The sequence below is a fragment of the Mauremys reevesii genome, linkage group 2 (assembly GCF_016161935.1).
Source record: "Mauremys reevesii isolate NIE-2019 linkage group 2, ASM1616193v1, whole genome shotgun sequence".
In the NCBI taxonomy this organism is placed as follows: Eukaryota; Metazoa; Chordata; order Testudines; family Geoemydidae; genus Mauremys; species Mauremys reevesii.
Window position 1 is genome coordinate 149,242,868 of NC_052624.1, and position 25,189 is coordinate 149,268,056.

Consider the following 25,189-nt stretch of genomic DNA (forward strand, 5'->3'; position numbering starts at 1 on the left):
GATACTTCTGTCGAATCCTCTTTTTTCCCCCATCCCTGTTGAGCTCTATAGGGCTTTAAATAGGGAAGTGGCTCAGCCCTCCAGCAGAGGTGAGGAGTCCAATTTGGGAGACTGAAGGGGTAGAAAAGTATCCATAATCATGGGGCCATCAGTCTGGGCCCTGGTGTTAATTAGAGTAGCCTCAGGGCTGCTCTACCTTAGCCTGCTTACACCGAGGTTGAATGTTGCTCAATAGACTGCCATTTTATTTCAGTCTATCAAGAATCAGTCCTGGGGTATCAGCGACTGTCACCACTGACCAGCAAATGTTACATTCTACCCAGTAAGTACTGCAGCGCTTGGCCTCATCTCCCTCAGGCCCTCGCTTCAGCTGCTGCTAAATATAGACTCCTGCATTGCAGACTGTCTGGTCTGGTTTGAAAGTAATTTTGTTTGAAGTCAAATTCACTTACTAAACTGACAGTCCCATTGGCAAGAGCACTGTTGTGACTAACCCACTGCTGGAATCCCTTTAATCTCCCTCGCTGTTGCTCACCTGGGTCTTATTTAGTAAAGTCATAAGTGGTCTTCAGTGCCTTCCTGAGCTCTTCATGACTGCTCTGGGTGAGAATTGAACTCTGCCGCTAAAGGCTTTCTGCCTAGGCACTAATTGGTTCATCACTTCTGGCTCTGCAGCAGAAAACAGCCAAAAGATTTGGAAGGTTAGGAATATTCTGGTAATACCGAGTAGGTTGGGCACTGTGGCACTGGGAGATGAGGTGAGATGCCACACAGCAGATCTGGGAGCTGACCCCAAATCCCAGACCTATGCTTGAACTACAGAGAGGCAGGATGGTCTTTTGGTTAAAAGGGAGAACACCTGCTATCAGATTTTAAGTGCTGGGGAGGGGAAGCTGGGTTTGCCCCCAAACCAGCGAACCATGATTGGATCACCTTATTTCATTGTGCGTAGAGATGTGGCTTAGATCAGCGTTAGTAACACCCGAGTATATTTGGGATGGGACAGAATCTGAGATACCTCTGAACTCTAGGGAAAGTTCATACCCAAACCTGGATTTCAAATCTTCAAATTTGGAGGCAATTGGATCTGGAGTTTTGGATCAGGACTCTGTTTATATGAAGGTAAGAGAGGAGAACTAGGTTCCAAGTCCTTTTCATCACTGTAAGTGGAAGAGAAGACATTAGAGCAGAGAGGACGTTGGGGTCCTGATCCACAGTTTGAGAACCGCTAGTTTAAATAAAAGAATTATGCGCAAGATCTTTCATTAGGATGTGGAACTCTTTGCCAGAGGATGTTCTGAAGGCTAAGACTATAACAGGATTCAAAAAAGGACTAGATAAGTTCATGGAGGATAGGTCTGTCAATGGCTATTAGCCAGAATGGGTAGGGATGGTGTCCTTAGCCTCTGTTTGCCAGAAGCTGGGAATGGGTGACAGAGGATGGATCCTTGATGATTCCTGTTCTGTTCATTCCCTCTGGGGCACCTGGCATTAGGGTCACCAGATGTCCCGATTTTATAGGGACAGTCCCGATATTTGGGGCTTTTTCTTATTCTTATTTCTTATTTTCTTATTTCTTAGGCTCCTATTACCCCCCACCCTCTGTCCTGATATTTCACACTTGCTGTCTGGTCACCTGGCATTGGCCACTGTTGGAAGACCGGATACTGGGCTAGATGGACCTTTGGTCTGACTCAGTATGTCTGTTCTTATGTCACCTACTCCAAATTCCTAGTCTGGCCTAAGGCTGCCTTCCTATATTTGACCTTCCTAAACCCTTCTTGCCATTCCTTCTCTTTATAGCCCCAAGCCTAATATATCTATCTGTGGTCACAAAATCCCTTGCATGGAGGAACATTCGGCTTTAGTTCTTTCAGAGTGAGTTGGTAGGTCTTGCACATGCAGCTTCTTGGTCTGAGGTGGAACACCAGAACATTACCTGACTGTACATACAAATATAACTCAAAACATGGTTTTAGTTGAATAAATTCAATTTGACAAGTGATTAATCTATAATGGGTCTAATTACTTGTGGGATTTAAAAAGCAAACAAACGGAAACATCTGAGGCATTTAATGCCAGCAATCAGGGGCTGAGCACGCAGGGTAATTAGCTTTCATCAGGAGTTCCACCACGGCATTCTAATCTGACTTCCATTGCAGGCTTAAATATGCATCTATACTAATTGCTATACCAGAGGAGTAAATAATAGCTTGCTTTTTGCTTTTTTCTTTTCAGTTTTGTGTGTAGGCTGGAAATTACAGCTGGTTGGGAAATAGTGGGTTGCTTTTTTGGGGGATGGGGGGGTTGGTTGTCCCCGCCTCCATCAAAAATCCTTCCTGCCAAAATTTCCGACTTGACCAAAAAGCCACTTTCCATCATGAACGTTTCAACCAACTCTGCTATGAATGCAGCACTGGGTGAGGAGTCGAGCTGGCTGGCATTTTCCATCAAACAATTCCCAGTGTGTTGAAACGAAAACTCATTGTAGGCACGTACCAGAGCTTGTGGAACTGCCATGGGAAAATGGTTTCTCAGGTCCAGGATGGAATTTTGAGAGCCATCTACCCCAGAATAGCCGTGGGGTGAGGGCACACACCTGGGAATATGGGTCCTCCAGGTTCTGTTCTGCCTGATTCAGACCATGGACTTGAGCTTGTTTCCTGCATCTGCAGGGAGTGCTCTGACCATTGGGACACAGAATCCGTGTGTGTGTGTGTGTCTCTCTCTCTCTCTTCCCTTTTGGCCCAGTGAATATATAAATATTTATACAATGCGGAACAGCTCCAACAGGAGAGACTAAGACAGATGCTATTGTCTGGTGGCTAACGCACCTATGAGGGTTATGTGGGAGAATGGAAGGGCAGGGATATGAACCTCGATTGTCCCTAACCATTCAGCATTGCAGTGCCTGCGTCTCCATTTTCAGACGTGCCTCGGGTACCCTGAAAGTGAATGTGGGCCTGCTGCGACTTTGGTGCTAGCTGCCTGAGTCACTTTTAAAAATGAGACCTAGGAACCTAAGTCGGCTGGGTGTTGCAATGCAGAGTGGCACAAGACCTAAAAGCATTTAATAAGCTGGACCTTAGCGACATACCCAAGGACGCCCAGGAGGTGTAGCAGAGCACCGAATTGAATTCCAGTCTCCAAGTCCCAGACTGATGTCCTTTCTCTAAGAGGCCAGCCATGTTCTGTTCCTGACTCTGCCGCTGATTTGCTGTGTAACCTTGGTAAAGTCACTTCACTTTTTACTTTCCTGTGGGTCAGTCTTATCGTTACTGAATCATAGACTTTAAGGTCAGAAGGGACCATTATGATCATCTAGTCTGACCTCCTGCATAACGCAGGCCACAGAATCTCACCCACCCACTCCTGTATCAAGCCCCTAACCTATGTCTGAGCCATTGAAGTCCTCAAATCATGGTTTAAAGACTTCAAGGTGCAGAGAGTCTTCCAGCAAGTGACCCGTGCTCCATGCTGCAGAGGAAGGCGAAAAACCTCCAGGGCCTCAGGCAGGGCCGGTGCGACCACTAGGCAAACTAGGCAGCTGCCTAGGGCACCAAAAAGCAGTGCCCAAAATGTCTGGGATGCTCACCCAGCGCCGGCTAAACGTGTAACCTGCTTCCTGCCCTTGTGCAAGGAGGCGCTGTGGCTTTGATCAGCTCTGGCCGGTCAGGAAGCGTTGTCATTCCTCCCCCGGCCGCCAGGGGCGCTGCGCTGCTCTGGCTCTGCCACAGGGCACCTACCCCGCCCCCACTCCCTTGAGCTCTGCAGCAGGGCCAGGCCTGCACTCACTGGTGGGGGGAAGTGCAGAGACCTGGGCCCAGCTGCCCCGCCAGGGAGTGCTGGGGGTTGTTTCCCCTCTGCCCCCCAAGCCAGCCCTGCTCCCCCCCACACCTCCCACGGGGGGGCAGCATCAGGCCCCAGAATATCTAGGGATGGCCTTGGTACCTGCCACCCTGCCCACAGCCAGCCCCTGCCACACCCCCTGCCCTGCCCACAGCCAGCCCCACACCCTGTCTCTAGCCAGGGTGGTGAGATAGCTCAGTGGTTTGAGCATTGGTCTGATAACCCCAGGGTTCTGACCGCAATCTTTGAAGGGGCCACTTGGGGATCTGGGGCAAAAACAGTACTTGGTCCTGCTAGTGAAGGCAGGGGGCTGGACTTGATGACCTTTCAGGGTCCCTTCCAGCTCTATGAGATAGGAATATCTCCATATATTATAAACCCTGCCACATCGCCCTGCCTGAAGCCAGCTAGCCCCACACCCCCTTGTTTCCAGCCAACCCCCACCGCACCCTCCTGCCCGCAGCCAGCCCCGCGCTCCCGTCTCCAGCCAGCCCCTGCCACACCCCCATGCCCGAAGCCAGCCAGCCCCACGCCCTGTCAGGTTATTCATTTATTTTCATGAAATATGTAGACTAAATAATGAAATTAATAAATTTTCAAGCTGAATGTGTATTAATTCTAATGAACAATGCCACATTATGCAGTATTCATTTTTTGAACGTTTATAATAAGCGATGCTCTGCGGGGGAGGGGTGGGGACGGGGGGGCGCAAGGTGGAAGTTTCACCTAGGGTGCAAAACAGCCCTGGCCTCAGCCAATCTCCAGTAGGGGCAGATTTGCCCCTCACTTGGGTCCTGTGCATGTCAGGAATAATTCCACTGGTGTTATGCTGTCTTAAGAGTGATCTGAGAGAAGAGTTGGCCCCAGAAAGTAAGAGGGCAGCTACCAATGTTGAGGGCTACCTAGCTCACATTGACCAGGCTGCATTAATAAATAACTTGTTTCTAAAATTTTCATGAGCCAAAACTAAATGTGAAATAAATGACTCAGACCTATTGAAACATTTTGTTTAACTTTGGAAGTGTTTGGTGTTTGTTTCTGACTGGTTACGGTACTTTTAAAACTCCTTTTACTCCAAATGAATTAGATTTCTAAACAAAAAAGTCATTTTGAACCAAAAAGCAACAAACTTTTCATTTAAAAAATGTCAAAAGGGGACAGCTAGACTATTCCGAAATGGGAAAATCATGGAAACTGACCTTGTCGTTTAGATTTTTGATGACTCGGTATTCTTCGACTGAAAGGCATCTTCTCAGAAAATTCCTTGACTGTCTCTAGTTTCAGAACCTTCAGCTGTAGGGATGTCCAAAGGGTTTAGGTGACTCTTCCCTTCCCCTCCTACCAACTGTTAGCATTGCTTCTTGTCAGGTAATCTCCCTGGTCGGATGCGTCTGGAGGAGGTTTATTTTTTTGCAGGACAGAATTTTGTTTATTTAGCTGCTCCTATAAAGACTTTAATTCCAAGACTCTCAAGGCCGCAAAATATCCTTAAGCTTTCCCATTGGCTGCTAAGATAACCAATGACTATGAAGGGCCTGAGCTGGCCATCTTTACTTGGGCAATTTTCCTCCACATTAATGGTTGTGCTGCCAAAGTCTGCAGCTCTGGATCTAATGTCGCGTGCTTTAATATTAAAGCTGGCCAGGAAGTTCCCCCCCCCCCCCACCCTAACCCCCCCCCCAAAATGCTGTTAATGTCCCTTAAATATTTTCTGGGTTTGCACTAGGAAAATATATATATATATATATTTATATATATATATATTTCTTTTATTATTTTTTTTATTTTTTTTTTACAAAGCCTAGATTTTCTGTGAACACTGATTTTTATTATGATTATTATTTTGGTCAGGAAAAACTGTGATGGCAGATCCCTGGGCGGCTCTCTCTAATGTACAAGATGCAGTGCACACACGGGTGGGCAAGTCAATATTGCAGGGATAGTTTGTTGTGGGGGCAGGGGAGAGTCTGGGAACCACTCCCATTAAAGCAGGTTTGTGCCTTTAAGAGGCACTTACGGCTATCTAGCTCTGCTCAGAGGAGGTCTAATTGCCATGGTGCTTAAAAGGCTGGTGGGCCCGCTCTAGTAGGGAGCCCAATTTTCCTAAGAGCCCCATTCTCCTTTAAGCGAGTAGATAGAGAGAGGAAACAGGAGCTGCTGTTTGCTGAGCTCGCCTTAAAGTCAGACCCTGGGCTCCCACTGGAGCCAGCTGGTGAACGTGTGCCAGGTGGGTCCATCTTTCTGCTCAGTCTACACAGCATAGAAAGTGGTTACACCTGCAGCTAGCGAATCTGGCTCTTCAGCTCTGGCTGTTGCAGTTGATGCTTTTCAGCTCACTCCATTCCCCGTGCATTGGCCCCAGCAGCTGTCGCACGCCTAGCACTCTTGGAAACAGGGGCGGCTCTATGTTTTTGGCCGCCCCAAGCAGTCATGCGCGGGAGGCGCCCCGGAGCCGCGGGAGCAGCGGACCTCCCGCGGGCATGACTGCAGAGGGACCGCTGGTCCCGCGTGGCTCGGCTGGACCTCCCGGGGCTGCGGACGGTTCGCGGGTCCGGCGGCTCCGCTTGAGCTGCCGCAGTCATGTCTGCGGGAGGTCCAGCCGAGCCGCGGGACGAGCGCCCCCTCCGCAGTCATGCCTGCGGCAGGTCCAGTCGTCCTGGGACTCCGCTGGACCTCCCGCAGGCATGACTGCGGCAGGTCCGCCGGCCCAGCCTGCCGCCCCCCCCCCCGGCTGCAGGGGACGGGCCGCTCCTCAGCTCGCAGCGGCAGGATGAGCTGGAGCCCCAGCCTTTTGCCGCCCCCTAGATTTTGCCGCCCTAGGCACCAGCTTGTTTTGCTGGTGCCTAGAGCCGCCCCTGCTTGGAAAATAACCCTCGTGCAGACCAGATCTTAGGCTAATCACTTAAACTTTCTCCTTCCTGTTTGGGGCGGGGAACGTATTTTTATGATGTTCGTACAGTGCCTAGCACAGTGGGGTGCTGATCCTGGTTAGAGACTCGAAGTGCTGCCACAAGACGAATCATTCTGCTTGCCCACTAGCTATTAAATAACAGCAAACAGCTGCATATCAAATGACTGTAAAGCTGCTGGAGATCTCTGGCCAAACAGGGTTCTTATGGTACAAAATATTATCTCTAACAAGGGAACCCAAAGTCCTCTTTCCCCTGCTGTTCGTGTTAGAACACTGGGTGTTCGGTTGGTGCCTGGCTTGTCTGGCACCACGCTGGGTAGCAAGCAGTGAGCGGTGTGTGACCGTCTCTTTGTCAAACAGGCAAGATAAGACCGTCTGCTTAACTGAAGATTTTCAGGGTGCACTGGATTTTTTTTTAAAAAAGTTAATTACATGAAAATAATTCAAGTTCACATGGTCTCCTGTAGCTCAATCCATTTAAATTTCCCGACCACGGTGCCCGTGAGAGCTTGCACTGCAAACCCAGCATTACTCTAAGACAAAATCGTCTTCCAACAAGTTATACGGACTTCTCATTGAAATCTCTTGAGTAGCACCTACCGAAAGAACCCTGTTATCATTAGTTAGAAGGGGAAGGAGAAAATGGTGCCACTGAAACAACACCCCTTCTCCCAAAATAGCTGGAGGCTTCTGCTGAAAATGGACAGCGCTGAAATAAGGAGCAAATTGGCATTTTAGTTGGTCAGTAGGCTTCAGAGTTAACCCACAATTGAGCTGAATGGGGCATCCACACCTCTTGAAACTACTGCTTTAGAAATATTGCTACCTGAAGACTCAGGAAGTCAGCACTGTGGAGGATCAGGCTGGGAAAAATTTCTTCAGCTATAAGGGGTTAAGTATCAGAGGGGTAGCCGTGTTAGTCTGGATCTGTAAAAAGAGACAAAGAGTCCTCTGGCACCTTATAGACTAACAGACGTATTGGAGCATGAGCTTTCGTGGGTGAATACCGACTTCGTCAGACGCGTGTAATGGAAATTTCCAGAGGCAGGTATAAATATGCAGGGCAGAATCAGTCTGGAGATAATGAGGTCAGTTCAATCAGGGAGGGCGAGGCCCTCTTCTAGCAGTTGAGGTGTGAACACCAAGGGAGGAGAAACTGCTTTTGTAGCTGGCAAGCCATTCACAGTCTTTGTTTAATCCTGAGCTGATGGTGTCAAATTAGCAAATGAACTGAAGCTCAGGATTAAACAAAGACTTCTGGAGATGTTTTATTTTTCTGAGTAAAAATCCAAATGTTCACTGGGGATGGGATCCAATTCCCAGATAGCTCTAGTTAATAGAGCAGCAGCTCAGGTCCTAGAGGCAAAATGGCTGATTTTGGAGACGTGGGACAATCCATGCTGTATTAGCCCATTGTTCTACCTTGTCTCAGACTTTGCATTTTCCCACTAGCTATTGGCTCACGCTAAAATCCCAAATCCACCATCCATGAGTTCTGGAGACAGATCCAGACTGTGTGGCTTGGGGTCATTTCTTGGCACCCCTTTGGTATTTGGCCCTTAATACGCTTAGCTGGAAATCTGACTCACTATAATGAGGAAGAGGAGGGGCAGTGGTTAGCTTGGGTCGTGGCAGACCAAGGTCCAATGCCTGCTCTGCTGCAAACCTCCTGTGAGAACCTGGGCAAGTTGGCTTAGCCTCTCTGCCTCAGTTTCCCCCATCTGTACAGTGGAAGTAATAGCACTGCCCTGCCTCACAGGGGGCTTGTGAGGCTAAAAATATGAAAGGATGGGAGGTGCCCACACCCTACAGTGGTGGGGATCAGATAAGCACCTCACCTAGACAGCCGTGGAAGTCACACAGGGTCAAAATCAAATTCCAAGCATTTTGCTTCAGCAGTCCGGGCGGCAGTCCAAGCGCCTTTTTTTATTTTTATTTTTTTTTTGCTTGGGGTGACAAAAGTGGTAGAGCCGGCCCTGCTTAACATACTCTCACACAAAGACATCTAATCTGCCAGTGGTACAAAATGCGCCCTTTAGAATTAACTCCATATTTGAGTTGCTTAATGTGCAGCACTGAAATTGCCTGCGCCTTCTTCCACTGAGTGCGGGGCCAGTAGTAACAACATTACACCCATGAAGATCAACTCAAGGAAGGCGGGTCTGCTCCGTGATTGCTGGGTCTGTGTCTAGCCCCTTCCGGGACTGGGCGGCTGGCACAAGGAAAAGCAACAAAGCTAATGAGTAAATGCCGCTGTCCCCGTCTCACTTTGATTTGCCCCCTTCTCTCTCCTTAGCTAGTTACGTCTTGGTGAGTTTACATCCCGGCTTTGGCTAACTTCCATCTTGTGTCTCCTTGTCAGTCATTAGGGATTCTCCACATTTAAACATTAGCCCAGCTAGTTGGATCTGAGTAGCAGCTCTCTGGCGGCACAGAGTGTTTGAATTTCCAGGGGCTGCCCCAGATGAAGGGACATGGGGTGCTCCCCCTTCTTTACTGAAATTTTGAGAAATATTGAGAGTGGCAAATTCCTCCTCTGGGGCTTCTGTTCAGCCACGTGTTCCCCCCAAGAGCCAATGCATGAGCAGCTCCTTTGAGAGATCGGTGATGGGTAACACTCCTCTAGGGCGCAAGCTGGCAAGAGGCTTGAGCTCTCCAGCGCAGGGCTGGTTTCACAAAGGGACTTAGGTGCCTGAGTGTCTCTTTAGGTGCCAAAGGCCAACAGCTCAGCACCACAGACCTTCACAAAATCACGGCTCAGCTGCCTCCTAACCTTGTAGGTGCCTACATTTCTGCTAATGGCATTTGCAAAGCCAGCTAAATCCTGATGCCACTCCAGGGCTAACAAGCTGCTCGGAGCCCGCGCTCATGCCTAAACCCCAGTGGGATTCTCCAGCTAGGAGTTCCTCAGCCAATCTCGCCTGCAGGGCCAGATCCAGTAGATCTGCTCCAAGCACGCCAGACCCACACGCAAGCCAGTCAGGCCGCGGTGTGTGTCTGTGTCGATCAGTATCCAGTAACCCAGTGGCTGGGGCACTCACTGGGGGTGTAGGAGACCCAGGTTTGAAGCCCTGCTCTGCCCGACCTGGAGCGAGGGCTTTAACCTGACTTTCCCACCTACCCTGTGGTGTGGGTGCGGGATAGTGGGGAGCTTTTCTCTCTTTGTTTTTTCCTGAGAAAGGGCTCAGCTGGTTTAGGCATTTAACTCCCAGAGAGGGTTTACAACTGAGGATCCAGAGTGGAGAAAGACCCCGCCCTCTGGCCTGTCACTCAAGTGCCTGAGACCCTGACCAATGGGAGTTAGGCACCCGGCTCGCTTTCTGGATCTGGGGCCTCTCCTTTTTCTCTGCATTTCACTCTGAGCGTCTGTAGGCTGCTCCCTGCTCAGCACGTTAGCTTCTGAGAACCCCAAGGTAAGGTGCCCAACTTTCACCATGCGATGCGTGAGGAGCCCTGGGACCTAGCAATTCGCTACCTAGGCCTACTGTGAATCTAGCCCCAAGTGCTCTCGACTTCAATGAAGTTGGTGAGGCTTGCGGGTGCTCCACACAAGCTGGGATCAGGGCCTGAGCCTGCAGCGTGCTGATTCCACAGCAGCATCCTCACAGTGAGTTGAAGGTGCAGAGTATGTTCCAAGGGGCACGTGGCCCCTTTCTGGATGAGGCCTCTAAACCAAATCTAAACCAAAGTGGCTTGAATTGAAAGGAACTGATTTGTCAGGCAGGGGGCTCTGGTTTGAACAAAGCTGAAGCTTAGCACAGAGACAGGTTGAAAGCAGAACCACTGATCCAGACCATGTCCCACTGGGCTCCTGGAACTCCGACCGAGCCGACATGAACACATCAGCCTTTGGTTCAATGTAATCTTAGCCCGTTTCCTCCTGCCCTCTCCCTTTGTGCGTTTAAAATCAAAGCTGCCAAAACAAGAGTGAACACAAACCCAGAAACCCAAGGGCCTAATGACCAAGGGGCATTAGAGACTGGCACAAACTGAATTTCAGTGCTATTGCTGGAGTTCAAATAGAGTTTAAACCCTGCGTGGCATCTCACTCTCTTTTCAGACAGCAGACTCACATCAGCTCTGGCAACACAGGCTCTCTCACAGCCCAGCGGCTAGAGCTGTCCCGTCCCTGCAGATATGCTAGAGGTTTGATGAGGATCCGCCGTTGTATTACCAGGCAGGGAAGGCAGCAGCGTTCTGGGCTGCAGTTGGGTATTTCTGGGTCTTTTCCAAGGGGCAGTTCGGAATCTGGGCAATGCAATCTTATTTATTTATAACCCGCTACTAATTCCTTGGGCTACGGACACTCTCATTCTCAGTCACATCTTTGCTAGACTTTTTCAGCTCAGGGTCACTGACTCGCTCGAGGTACAGAACGCATTTGTAAATACTAGTCAGGATGTTCCCCTCACACTCGATCCGGGTGGCACCTGGTTGTAGTTTACCATCAGCTGATCCCTCGAGATAGTTCTCTTGAAGCAAAATCCTACTGGAGACAAGGCAGTGGTAGCTTTTATCTCCATTTAGCTAGTTGGGGTCAACCCTGTTCCCCACTCTTCATCCATCAGGAGCTTACTACATTGGAGTAAAAAAATAAAGCCCTGTGCCCTGTCTCTACTTGGAATTTACATTGAAGTAGCGATCTCTGCGTAAATGCACCTCTTCTTGCAGTGAAGACATAGCACCAAGTAAACCACAAACATGCAGAGCCTTGATTAGATGTGTGGGGAGTGTCCATACTAGCCTTTACAAACATGTTAAGTACCATTGCCCCCTTGGTCCCTGCTGTGAGGCAATTTTCAGAGTCCAGCAAGTCTCTTTCGGTTAGGAAAAGAAACTGACGATAGGTATTTGGTTGGTTGGATCCTGTTTTGTTTACAAAGAAGGCACACACACAGTTTGCTTGTTTCCCTGAACACAACAGAAACAAACAGCAAGCAGTTTCCTGGCTTTCAGTTTCCAAGCCTACCTCTCCAGCAATTCCAGGCCACAAAGAGCTCTCTCTCTGCTTCCCCACACAACTGCTTCTCTTGCTGTCTGCTTTCTTTCCACCCCCACCCCGCCCCCCCACCCCCAATTGCTTAGGCCTAGCCTCTATGTTTGCAATCAGGAAAGCCCACATGGCTCAGCTTCTGATTGTTGCCGGCACAGAGGCCCGAGGACAGCAACAGGGGTTCGTTGCCCAGTGTGCGCCGCACTAATTAACACATCAGGGTGGAGAAGCAATACCAAGTTTATTTGAGCCCAAAGAAGGTGCAAGATCACCCCACACTCCTCCTCCCCCCACCTTCATTCCCTGCAGCAAATACACTTTGCAATAGCAATTACATTATCATTATCTCCTGGCAGTACCACGGTTGAGCTAGCTGTTGTACATTCCATTCTCGGTTACTGGCCTGCTAGGTTGATTAAAGTTCAAACATAAACATGGAAGCGCTTTGGTCAGACATGGAGTGACTTTAGTTCATTCAGGCCTACTACAGAAGGCTTTATTGACACTTATGGCTTTCCACCCTCCTGAGTTACCTAGGGTTATGCCTAGTGACACCAACATGATCTTGCCATTGACTTGGGTGGTGGCACATGCTTTGGCTTTAACCAGGGCTGTGATTGTCTATAGATCAAAGATCATTAACATCCTCCACATTTTTTAGTTCACTGGCAGTCAATTTACAGGAGGCAGATACTCGAGGACCACATTCTAGACCCACTGAACTCCCATTGACTTCAGTGGTCCTAAGAAAGAGAAAGGTGTTATGCATTCATTCTGCAATTTCCAATGTAAGGTGCTGGCTTGCCAGTGCTGAGAAGCGCTGTCCTTTGTTTGTTCTCATTGGGTTCAATCAAAGCTGTTAAAAAAAATCAGCATTTACTGCAAAGACCAAGGGGGAGATGGCCAAGGTGTTCCTACAACTCTGGCAATCCTGACAGCCAAAGTGGCTCAAATGGGGTGTGGGCGGGTAGTGTGCAATTTAGAGCAAGCTTCAGTGCAACTGTAACCTGCACAGGGGGCAAAGAAGCCTGAGTATTAGGGAAGCACTAAATCTGTCATGTGATGAGTGGAACTCGAGAAAGAGGGTCAGGTTTCCGGAGGGATCTGGTTTGGGGAGGCACCAGGGGCTTAGCAATGCATGCTGGAAGCAGACAAAGTTTATTTGAGATCTCAAAGGTGCAAGGAGAGAGACACGTCTCAAATCAAGCGCAACAGATACAAGCAGCTTTCCTTCTTATACTCAAGGTGTTTGCTTCAGCTTAGATTCATGTAGGCTTCCTTTATCACTACCGCTTCAGACTGCCTTGCTGTGTAAGCTGACTTACACATTCTCTTTTGCAGCTACTAAGGTTGGTTAAAGTTCACATCGTGGTCTCTTCCCCCCCAAGTTTACCTAGAGTTATGCCTAGTGACACCAACACTGGGGCTAGGCTGCTGGTGCACAAACACCGCAGCTTCGGCATGTAACACTGGCCTCTTAGGTATGTTTGATAAAGTCTTGTCTTTTGCAACTGTGCCTGCCTTCCTCCTCCCTTATTGTTAATGACACCCCTGGCCCTGGTGAGATCTTATTTACAAACTGTGAACCGATTTGAGCTAGAATCACTGCAAGCCGATAAACCGGGCAGCTCCTGGTGCCCTTTCGGTCACTTTTCAGAGCACTTGAGCATTTTTGATGTTGAACATCAGTATTTCTTTCCACGAGCTGGTGGATCTTCTGCTTTTCCCTGAGGCATGAGGCTGAATAAGTCTCTTAACTTGAATCCTGGCTGGTCCAACTGCAGATGCTCTTTGTGTCTAATTCTTCCCTGAATTCTGTAAAGTGTTTGATCCTTCAGCAGTGAGTCCTACAGGCTAATCACGTACAGGACTTGCCTATACTACAAAATTGTGCCAACCTGAACTATCCTGGTACAATTTTGGAGTAATACAATTCCCCTCTAAAGCTCAGGGCAGCTTATTCGTTTTCTGTGTGGTTTTAACCACACTAAGGTAAAAGGCAAAGCCACATCTTTGTCCGGCCTGACTATTTTGGAACAAAATTGCACCAAGCAAAATAGTTTGACTGGTCTCACTTTCAAGTGTTGATGAGGTCTTAATGGGTGGCCCTTCTGCAGCGATAATGTTAGCCTGAACCAAAAAGAGGAGCCAGGAAAAACGGGGTGGGGGGGTTGGATGAGAGGGAGAAAATAAGAGAGAAGGGACTGGGGGAGGGGAACAATTCCACTGGGCCCACACTGCTTTTGTTCTGAAACTTTTTTGCCAGAGTAGACCTGTTGGCAAATACTTGGATGTTATGTTCTATGAAAAAGCTAAAGTCAGCCAACCAACCAACCAATCAACCAAATGTTTTTCACTGACGTTTTTTGGATTTTGATTTTTTTTGTTTTAATCCCGTTGTTTTTGTTGCTCAACGAATTTGACAACAGTGGATTTTTTTTCTTGCAAACATCTCCATTTCATCCCAAAGGCATTTAAAACAAAACACAACAAACTTCAAACAGCTGACCCAAAGGCCACTGAAGTCAATGGGAGTTGTTCCATTAGGATCAATCCATGAAACTATGTTGGCTACTGAAGTGTAGAAAGCAGCCAGCAAAACCGGTCCTTTTGGTAGCCCACTGGGCGACTGGGGCCACAGGATAGATGTAGCTGCTCCCCAGGTCTGGTCCTTACTTTCACAAAGGATCCTGGGTCCCCGAGGCGGTTTTCATGTCTCCGTGCCAGGGCAGAGCTCCGTTTGTGGTGGAGGGAAGCGGTGTCCCATTGAGGCCAATCGGGATCCGTTTGCTTTGTTGTGCAATTAAATAATCATTGTCGGTTTAATCCTTAATAAACTTCCCTGGGACACGGGACACTCGTGGGGTGCCCCGGGACTTTTTCAGCCTTGTCTCAGGCATCTGCTGCCAGCTGTGCTCAGGAGACCCGAGAAAGTGCTGGGAGAGGTAATTGTCTACCTTAATTTCCTTTCAAAGATGTCTTTGATGGGAACTGAATTCTGATGAAAAACTGCTGGGTTGGCAGCCTTGGAGATGGGATGTTCTGTCAGTCCCATGGGAGAGGTACAGGGCGGGCGTCATCTGCGCCAACGCACCATGCCATCCATGGCGCAAGCCCTGATCTTGTTGAATTGGTATTTTGGGATGAGAGGGGGCGAATTTCCAACCAGGGCCTGAGATCTAAAGCCCAGCATTGGCACGCAAGAGTGCGGGAGATGGGAGAGGACAGCTAGAGAGAAGAGCAGGACATTGGGAGAACAGAGCTGTGGGTGCATGCAAAGTCTTGAAAGCAAGAGGATCTGGAAGTAGAGATGCACAGCAGGATGCTGGCGAGCGGGTGGGAGCTGGGAGAGGAGGGGTCGCTTGACTGAGGACTTTAGCAATGTTTTGGCTAGATGGGAGAGGGAGGCAGGGAGCCCACCCAGCTACGGGCTCTCTCATGTACTGATCATCTGATATCGAGCGGAGATTAATCACTGATCGTTTTCAAGAACAAGAGAGCCCTGGCACTACAAGGGGTGGTGTTCAATCCACCCCAGGGATCCTGCCTCTTGATATAACTCCTGCTGGATCTACACTTCTCCCCACCTGCTTTCCCTTTGTTCCAAGGCAGGAACAACCGTGCATAAGTGCCGGTTAATCGGTTTGGGTCAGACGCTGCGTTTGCTTTGTCTCTATGTTCTTTGCAGGCAGGGGCATGCCGGCCTCCACTCTTGGGTAAACACTTTAATTAAAACAGGCTTGGTACAGAGAGGATTCTCAGGGGCTCTGTTTCTCACCCAGCCAGGCTGTGGCTGGGTGTCAGCAGGATGCCACGGCCCACAGCAGATGAACATGTTTACAAGATTGAGTTAATGCTCAGGCAGATGTTAACAGCCCAGGAAGTTAGTGGAAAGAGACCCATTGAATTCAACGGACGTAGGATCAGACTCTTTGTTCGAGAGAGAACGTGATAATTCTCGAAGGCTTTGCTGGGGCTGGTAGCAAAGAGAAAGGCAAAGAGTCTTAGCCTTTTAGATGTGCGTGGATGTTAATTGCAAACCCATGAATGGCAAGAGCACGTTGAAACTAATGTTTGAAGTGCCTTTGAGCCTATGGATGTTGGTAGTTTTGGCGTATGAGCCCCCAGGGACCGGTGCAGCAAAGGACGACCTTGTTACCCCCGTCTATGCATGTACCCAAAGCCCTTTTAGTCTCCAAGGCAACAAAATATTCCATGATGCTTGGCTCTGCAAAGTTGCAGCTGAAGCTCTCTTGCCCGGGGTGCCATGGGACCCTTTTAACAACCAAATGTGGGCTGGAGTGCCACTATACACCGTAGCTGAAACGTGGCATCGTGGGCACCACAGCGCCCCCTAGCACCATGCTGGGGCCTTGGGTTAACACCAACTTGGAAGGACGAGCACCACGTGTGGAGTTTGCAGCACCCAGCCATTGCCTGGGGGTACCTCCTACCCAAGTGTGGACAAGGCCTGGCCCTGGGTTTGGCTTGACAGGTCCCAAGCTATTGAGCTGGTGTAAATCAGTGTAGCTCGTTAGCCCCAGGAGTGTGGCTCTGGGGAAGATTAGATAGCAAGCGGTGATGCGTCTATTGCTTTCTTTGCAGTCTTCCCCGGGGGCCGTTCAGGAAGCCGTGGAGGTAGCTTTAGATGCTGGATATCGGCACGTCGACTGTGCTTATTTTTACCAGAACGAGGCTGAGATCGGAGCAGCCTTTCAAAAGAAGATGAGGGAAGGGAGGCTGAAGAGAGATGAGCTTTATCTGGTGAGCAAGGTGAGCTCCATTTTTCTTCCAAACAGAAGCCCAGGATTGCCAATTCTTTCTAAGTTACCCCAAGACTTGGGATACTGGGCATTTTTTTTTCTCATGGCCTCTGCTCCTGGACTCATGATATGGTGAAAATTTCAGCCTCCGCTAAATAAAAAATGATTTCCTAACCCTCTTGGTTATTCACAGAAGCTGCAAAATGAGACCCCCTAAAGGCAAATAAGACCCTATGGCTTTTTAAGCCAATCTCATGGATTCTGGGGGGCCTGACTCATGAAGGCTTGATGTTGGCTGTACTGTATGCCTTGTAGATTGAAATGCAATTGTCAAACAGCTGCCACTCCCAGTGCAGAACAACAACTTTATTAAACTTTCTAACTTACTAGAGATGATCAAAAATGGACAATGGGACAGGTTTCCATTGGAAAATGCAATTTTGTCGAAATCTAAACCATTTTGCAGAAACATCTCAATTTTGGTGAAATTGTGATGGAAAAATGTCAAAATACATTGTTTCGACTTTCTTGTTTCATTTAACTTCCACTTGCATATTTTTGTGGTGTTCCAGATTGTATTATGTTGACCTTAGCAAAATGAAAAGTTTCAATGTTTCCAAATAAAAACTTTTCAGAATTTTCACCCTACTAGAAATTTCAATTAGTTGGAATTTTCCACAGGATTCAAATTCAGTTTTTTGCCCAGTAGTGCTGCGTGTTCTTATATGCCATTCGATAGTTAATAGAATTAGTGCTATCTACATTTCACTTTTGTGGAGCACACCCATAGCTACTATAGAATCACAGAAATGTCAGCCTGGAAGGGACCTTAAGAAGTTATCAAGTCCAGTCCCTTGCACTGAAGCAGGACCAGGTAAACCTTGACTGTCCCTGACAGGTTTTGTCCAACCTGGTCTTAAAAACCTCCAGCAAGGGGATTCCATGACCTTCCTTGGAAACCTGTTCCAGGGCTTAAGTACCCTTAGAGTTAGAAAGGTTTTCCTAATATCTAACCTAAATCCCCTTTGCTGATGGTTTAACCCATTACTTTTTGTCCTACCTCCAATGAACATGGAGAACAATTGATCACAGTCCTCTTTATAACTGCCCTTCACATATTTCAAGACTGGTATCAGGTCCCCCCTCAGTCGTCTTTTCTCAAGACTAAGCTATACTTACGATATTATCTCAGACTTTGTTTATGATGCAAGTAACAAAGGCCCATGGTAGGTTCCTACAACAATAAGCGGCAGTGGAATGCTAAATAAAAGAGATTCCCAAACTGGGTGTACCTGAGAGCTGATTGGTCATCACATGGTGCTGGCTCCTCCTCCTGCTTTCTTGCTGAGAAGAGCAGACCAATAGGAGCAGGGACAGGGAATGAAGAGCAACATTTGACTTATTGCTCTAAGGCCCTAAGGACACATCATTTGTATAGAGTAAACTGCTGGGGAAAGGGATGTCGGTTTTGCTCTTAGAGAGGAAGGATGATGCTGGGGTCAAGCCACTGGCCTGGGATTCAGGAGATCTGGCTTTGGTTCCTGGCTCTGTCACACCCTCCCTCTCTGTGTGCCTCGGTTTCCCATCAATACAGCTCATTATACTCCCGTTCTCCTGCTCTTTGTCTGACTATGCCCCCATATCACAGAGGCAGCCTGGTCCCGTAGAACAGACAGTGGATTGGGAGTCTAGAAACCTGGGCTCTATCCCTAGCTTTGCCACTGACCTGCTGTGTGACCTGGAGTAATTCCTCTCCCCTCCACATTTCTCCTCCCACCCTGGGTCTGTCTCTTCTATTTAGACTGAGCTCTGCAGAGCAGGGACTGCCTCTCTCTATAGTGCCCAACATAAAGGGCCCTCACTTTGGTTAGGTGCTCCTGGAATACAACTAATAATGCAACTATCTTCTTTGGGCAGCTGTAGATGTGAAGCCGGCTTCCCTGGAAAGCCTGAGGTTGCTGAACCTGGATTACCTGGATCTCTATCTCATGCACTCTCCAATGGGCTTTCCGGTAAGGTGGATTCTCTCTGAGCTGATGGCATTTATTTCCTTTTCTTCCCCATAGCCACACAGCAGTTTACATGGCGATGAGTCAGTTGAGGACAGAACTGGGTTTCCATTTGCAATTGTCAAGAGGCAAAACAAGGAAGGCTGGGTTGTCCCTCTGTGGCAGGTCGATAGCCCCTGAGTGTGTTGTCTGGTTTCCTTTTGCGCATCTAGGAAGCATGTTCTAGTGGCTAACATGCAAAGCTGGGACTCAGGATTACTAGGTTCAACTCCCAGTTTAATCACAGAATTACAACGCAGCCTTGGACGAGTCGCTTGATAGACCCTGGGCCTCAGTTCTTCCTGTGTGTTGTGGAACTAACAGCACTGTCCTGCCTCACAGGTGTGTGAGGTGCTCGGATATTATGGTGATAAGAGCCTAGATAAAGGTTCTGTTGCACCTTCCATCCAAGTAGCTACAAGGGCTTTAGAAACAAGGAATAACTGGGCCCCATTGCCTAACTTCCATGGATGGATGGCATAAGCCGACAGAGAACTTGGCTCATGCAGTCACAAGGTGCCCATGGGAGACAGACAAAGGATAGCTTCCATGGCAGCTGGAACGCTGCCACCTCTGGGGTGGAACACAGCAACTATTTAACAGCAAAATAATCTAGGCTGGGAAATGAAGAAAATGAGAGGATCCAGTTGAACTGTAGGGAAAATAGAGGGTAATCTGGTGTTGGGCAGTGTGTTACTGTAGATGGGTCTTCTGGATGGGACATAGAAGAGTCATCCTGACCAGGCACGATCAATGAGGATCTCTTGGCAATTTTGGTAAGAGGAGGAGGACTTGTGAGAACACCAGGGCTAAACTCTATTGGGGTAATTACACTTACTGCTGCAGGGGCGGCTCTAGGTATTTTGCCGCCCCAAGCACAGCAGGCAGGTTCTGCGGATTTGGCGGCACGCCTGCAGGAGGTCCACTGAAGCTGCGGGACCAGCGGACCCTCCGTAGGCATGCCTGCGGGAGGTCCCCCGAAGCCGCGGCTCCGGTGGACCTCCCGCAGGCATGACTGCGGAAGGTCCGCCGGAGCCGGCTGCTGCCCTGCCGGCAAAATGCCGCCCCAAGCGTGCGCTTGGCATGCTGGTGCCTGGAGCTGCCCCTGTACTGCTGAAATGGATGTGCACTGACTCAGCAACACCAGAGCAGGGGAGTCTCCTATCCACGTCGTGACCCAGCCTCGTTCTCCTTTGAGCTCAGGAGCCTGGACTGCCTCCCCGTGACTGGAATAGTGGTAGCAGGGTCAAGCAAACAGGCTGGGATATTCACTCTCTAGAAAAGCCCCGTGCAGACCTTGCTGATGCTGCATCATCCAGCTTAAAAAATCCAGTGCCCCGCCTTTCTTTAGCACTTCCTCCTATTGCAATAACTCTGACAGATGTGGTGGGCATTCCCTGGGGATGAATGGGCCAGCTGGGGTGTTTGATGCCTCACCACTTGTTAATTCTTGGCAAGTCAGGCCAGGACTCTCAGCAGTTCCAGAGATGCACATGGCATGCTTCCCCCTAGAAAGTGGCTCTTGGTCTGTTCCCCTGCAGAATATCAGCGGGGAACTCATGCCTCAAAAGGACAGGTTGCTTCTGCAGTCGGATGTGGACACCTGGAGGGTAAGAGGCAGCACATCAGGCCCAGTGCAATGATGTTCTTTGGGGGTCATGAGCAGGAACAGAACCTGGGACTTTTTACACCTCAGTCCAAGCTGCTACCACGTGAGCTAAAGACGCAGTAGCCAGGGCCGGCTCCAGACCCCAGCGCGCCAAGCGCGCGCTTGGGGCGGCATTTTGCCAGCAGGGTGGCAGCCGGCTCTGGCGGACCTTCCGCAGTCATGCCTGCAGGAGGTCCACCGGAGCCGCGGCTTCAGGGGACCTCCCGCAGGCATGACTGCGGAGGGTTCGCTGGTCCCGCGGCTCGGGTGGATCTCCTGCAGGCGTGCCTGCGGAAGCTCCACCGGAGCCGTGGGGCCAGCGGAACCTCCGCAGGCACGTCTGCAGGAGGTCCCCCGGAGCCGCGGGACTGGCACTGCCAGAGCGCGCCCTGCGGCGCGCCACCCTGCTTGGGGCGGCGGGATTCCTAGAGCCGCCCCTGGCAGTAGCAATGGGATATGGCACCTGAGCCACATGGAGGTACTTAGGATGGAGGGGGTCTCTCTAGGGTTCCTTGAAGGGGTTCCTTACCAGGGGAAGCCCTGATTCCCACCTCCTGCATGCCTGGGTGACATGCACCATTGATGGATGCCATAAGCACACAGGGCCTGATTCAAAGCCCTTTGCAGCCAGTGGAAAGACTCTCATTGGCTTCGATGGGCTCTCCCATAGCGCACAGTGAGCGGTGAGGAAAGAGCAGCGTAGGCTGCCCATCCCCCTCCAGTCGTAACGATCTCCATGCCTGGCTCGCGTTCCTCGCATATATTTCCCGTCAGCAGCCTCTGCTGTCTGGCTGCAAGAGACCGAGAGAGAGGCTGAACGCGCCTGCCGCCGTAGCAACTGGTAATTATCAGTGAGGTTAAGAGCCATGAGCCGGGGTAGGTTTTTAGTCTGGCTGGAGATAATGGAATGGCCTCATTTAAAATGTACAAAGGCTCCGAGAAGGAGCTAATTAGTCACGGGAGGAGACAGGCCGCGCTCACGTGCCGACGGAAATATTTTTAAACCCGTTCCGAAGGGGAACTAGAGCTATGATTCCAGTCAGCTCCCTTGCACCTCAGTTGTTCTGGGCGTGTGCAGAAGGCCGAATTCGGGCACATCACTGCAGCTTGCATGGCAGAGCTGTGCTGTGTGGGCGCCCGAGGCGGAGGCTGCGTTTTAAAGCACTACATTCTCGGCACTGCCTGAAGGCCCAACCAAAGTACGTGGAGAGATGGAGATCCGCCACTTGAATCTGATTGATCACAGTCGTCCCAGGAGCTGCATGCCTACCCTGGGTGGGTATGGAGGACAGAATGGTGGGAAGGACAGTTGGGACCCTCTTCTGCCAACGTAAGCACAGGGGCACGATCTTCTGTGGCACATGAGAGCACCAATCGCTGGGCCTGGTCCATGCGCCTGGGCCCACCTCCTCAAAGGTATACAGGCACCAGTGCCTCACTCCCTTGGAGGATCTGGGCCGACATCCCTAAGGAGGTGGTGGGCTTTGACACAGGTGCTGAGTGCCTACAGCTCCGGGTGAAGCCGGTGGCAGCTGCAAGCGTTCCAGCACCCCAGCAAAGCCAGCCAGTGCATTGTCACTCGCCTGTTATTCCAGCAGCCTCCTGGGTTTCCCCAGCTGTGCGGGCCCAGCCCGTGACCTGCTGCACAGAATCATAGAATATCAGGGTTGGAAGGGACCTCAGGAGGCAGAGCCGGCTCCAGGGGTTTTGCCGCCCCAAGCAGCCAAAAAAAAAAAAAAGCCTCGATTGCGATCTGCGACAATTCAGAGGGAGGTCCTTTGCTCCGAGCAGGAGTGAGGGATCCTCCGCCGAATTGCCGCCGAATAGCTGAAAGTGCCGCCCTGCTCCGGAGTTGCCGCCCCAAGCACCTGCTTGATAAGCTGGTGCCTGGAGCCGGCCCTGTCAGGAGGTATCTAATCCAACCCCCTGCTCAAAGCAGGACCAATCCCCAACTAAATCATCCAGCACCTCTTTGTTTTCCTGGCAGGCGATGGAGAAGCTGGTGGACGAAGGCCTGGTGAAATCGGTGGGGGTTTCCAACTTCAACATCTCCCAGCTGGAGAGGCTGCTGTCCGTGTGCAGGATCAAACCTGCCGCCAACCAGGTAAAGGCTTGTGATCGGGCAGCGTATGAGTTACACCTGTAATGGTGTCGTTTGCCGTGGTGGTCTAGGCTGGTCCCCGGATATGAGAGACACAAGGCGGGTGAGTCTCCTTCAGCTCTGTGCAGCTCGAAAGCTTGTCTCTCTCACCTGCTCTGCCTGTAGCAATGGTATCTGCGCTCCGGGCAGTGCTTATGCTACCTTTGCATCGGGCTGCTTATAGTTGCAAATAGTAATTGGGAAGCTGCCGCTGTGTCGTCCTCTGTACAGTGGGTGGCCCTGCCTCTGTACTGTGCTAAGCAGACTTTTGAGTGCTGGGTTCACAGCTTGGGCAGAGCCAGAGAAGTTGTGCTCCTTCTTTCAGGGCTTGGCCCCAAAAGGGCTTCTTTGTATCCCAGAAGCACAGAGCCCAACCAAGCTTGGGTCCCCACTGTGCTCAGTGAGAGAGAGTCCCTGCACTGAAAAGCCAGAGGTCCAAACAGACAAGCCGGGCGAAGGGGAAACAATCATGGAGAGGGGGAAGTTACTTGCTCAAGGTTAGTGGCACAACTGGGAATAAACCCCAAGTCTCGTGGCTCTAGGGTGACCAGATCACCCAGGTCAAATATCGGGACGCAGGGGGGCGGGGCGGGGGCAGAGCAAAAAAAAAAAAAAAAACCCCACCCCCGATTCCTCCTCCCTCCGCAAGCGCTGGAGGGAGGCCCGGGAGACTCAGGGGAGCACGGGGCCGGGGTGAGTGTGAGTCCAGCCTGGCCCCGAGCAGGCAGGACTCAGGCGCGGTATCTGGAGGGAGAGTATGGGGTGGCCTGCGGGGCCAGGCAGCGGCTGTTCTCCCCACCTGGGCAGCAGGACTCGGGAGCAGCCGCTGCTGCAGCTCCCACTGCCACGGGGGGAGGAAGCGGCCGCTGGCCAAGCTCGGCAGCTGCGGCTCTGGCGCCCACGAACCCCCCGAGCCCGGGCCTGCTGCGGGGACCCAGCGCGCACGCTGCGCATACCCAGCCCCTGGCCACTCGTGTCTGGGCTGGCTGCCCAGCTGGTGCAATCCTGCGGGCAGCCTCGGAGTGGGGGCAGCAGGCCCCAGCCCCCCGCATCCCGCTCGGGTCCTGCAGGGGAACGAACGGGACTGGGCTGCCGATGCCTCCGCCACGGGATTGCACCAGCTGGGCAGCCAGCCCAGACGCGACTGGCCAGGGGCTGAGCGCAGTGTGCGCGCTGCCCCGCAGCAGGCCCGGGCTCGGGGGGTTCGGGCCCGGGCACCAAAGCCGCAGCCGCCGAGCGCCACGTGCTTGGCCACTTCCTCCCCCCGCAGCAGTGGGAGCTGCAGCAGCGGCTGCTCCCAAGTCCCCTGCCCAGGTGGGGAGAACAGCCGCCGCCTAGCCCCACGGGCCGCCCCCCTACTCTCCCTTCAGGTACCGCGCCCGAGTCCTGCCTGCTCGGGGCCAGGCCAGACTCACACTCACCCCGGCCCCGCACTCCCCTGAGTCTCCTGGGCATGGCATGCTTGGAAAGAGGCGGGGATTTGGGGAGGGAGACAATGGGGCAGTGAGGGGGCGGGGATGGGGGCGAGGATTTGGGGACGGATCCAATGGGGGACGGAGGGGGCGGAGTCGGGGCAGGGGAGGGCGCGAGCCCTTCGGGCTCGAGTTTTGTTTGTCCCGTGTCCCGACCTAACATTGGTCGGGACGCGGGACAAACAAGCAAATATCGGGACAGTCCCGATAAAATCGGGACGTCTGGTCACCCTACGTGGCTCCAAATCGCCTCTAACTAGGCCAAGCTGCATCTTAACGTGAGGGCAGGGCCTGGTATAGAGAAGGCTGAGAACCACTGGCCTAATCAATTAGGTTCTGCCTTCCTGCGGCTGGTCATGTTCTCCAAGCCAGCCGCTGTCACTGGCCAATAGCTAACACTGCAGGAGGAGGCCCTGGGGAATGCTGTGAAGGGGGATTGATCGGACCTGATCTGGCAGAAAGCTGCAGCCTGAGCCTTGCTTCCCCTCTCTTAGGCCAGGGTGTGGAGGAAGGAGGCTGCATCTGATGCTCGGTCCAGCATGCTGGGAGAGGCATGTGGGATTGGGCAGAGAAGAGAAGACTTGCCCAGGGCAGGAGGGAGGCTCATCTGACTCTGGGGCTATGGAGGCTCCTAATATTCAGCAAACCAGGCCCCAGCTTTGGGCTTTCCAATGAAAGCTGCACCCGTCCCTCCTAGGGAAGGACTTCCCGGCACTTCAGAGCCCACTCATGAGCACCTTGAGGCAATGGGACGGGGGCATGAGATACAATAACTGTTTCTCCACCAGGTGGAGCTGCACCCCTACTTGACCCAGCCCAAGCTGGTGGAGTACTGCAAGTCTAAGGGGATTGTCCTCATTGCATACAGTCCCTTCGGCTGCCCTGCCCTGCCCTGGTAAATCACCCCTAACATGCGCCCTCGGAGGGTAGATCTAAAGCAGTAGGCTGTGCTGGAGGGTGAATACACACAGGACCCAGGCGGTGCTGTTGTCAGGCCTGTCTGCTTGTTAACGTTCAGAGATCAGCGTTTCCCCCCGCTAGGGAGCCGGATTCCAGTCTGGCTCAGGTATCCCTGGGGGAACCGCCACCTGCATTCCAGCAGGAGTGTTGTGTATTTGGTTGTCATGGTTTTTGTTCCTATGGCAACTGAGTTAGATTATTAGGGGATAGCCCAGCCAGCTTCAGCTGGTTAGGTGAGCTCTGTGTCTGTAAATAAATGGTGGTTTTGTTAGCTGTCTGCTGTCTGGCCTCAAGTGATTTCTTCCTAAACTGGCTGCCCCCAAGGATATAACAAGGAGCAACTGCCTTGTGAGCGTGGGCGCCGGAAGGAAGCCAGGGTGGCTCTTGGATCCCGGAGCGAGGTTT

The 25,189-nt window shown here is 51.2% G+C and overlaps 1 protein-coding gene and 1 long non-coding RNA gene across 2 annotated transcripts in view; one reads left to right on the forward strand and one right to left on the reverse strand.

Moving 5' to 3' along the window:
* The window catches only part of LOC120399260 (aldose reductase-related protein 2-like), a 47,798-nt gene that overhangs the window by 16,874 nt on the left and 5,735 nt on the right, over positions 1–25,189 (forward strand). Inside the window, exons 3-6 of the mRNA XM_039527355.1 lie at positions 16,359–16,526; positions 18,434–18,528; positions 22,200–22,316; positions 24,613–24,719. Of these exons, the coding sequence (XP_039383289.1) occupies positions 18,505–18,528; positions 22,200–22,316; positions 24,613–24,719 (248 nt within the window). The 5' untranslated portion in view covers positions 16,359–16,526; positions 18,434–18,504. The remainder of the gene's footprint in view (positions 1–16,358; positions 16,527–18,433; positions 18,529–22,199; positions 22,317–24,612; positions 24,720–25,189) is intronic.
* On the reverse strand, positions 545–24,711 carry LOC120399261. Its single transcript, XR_005595056.1, has 3 exons — positions 24,631–24,711; positions 17,809–17,860; positions 545–669 (listed from the first exon to the last, which is right to left on the reverse strand). It is a non-coding gene; the product is annotated as an uncharacterized LOC120399261 (long non-coding RNA).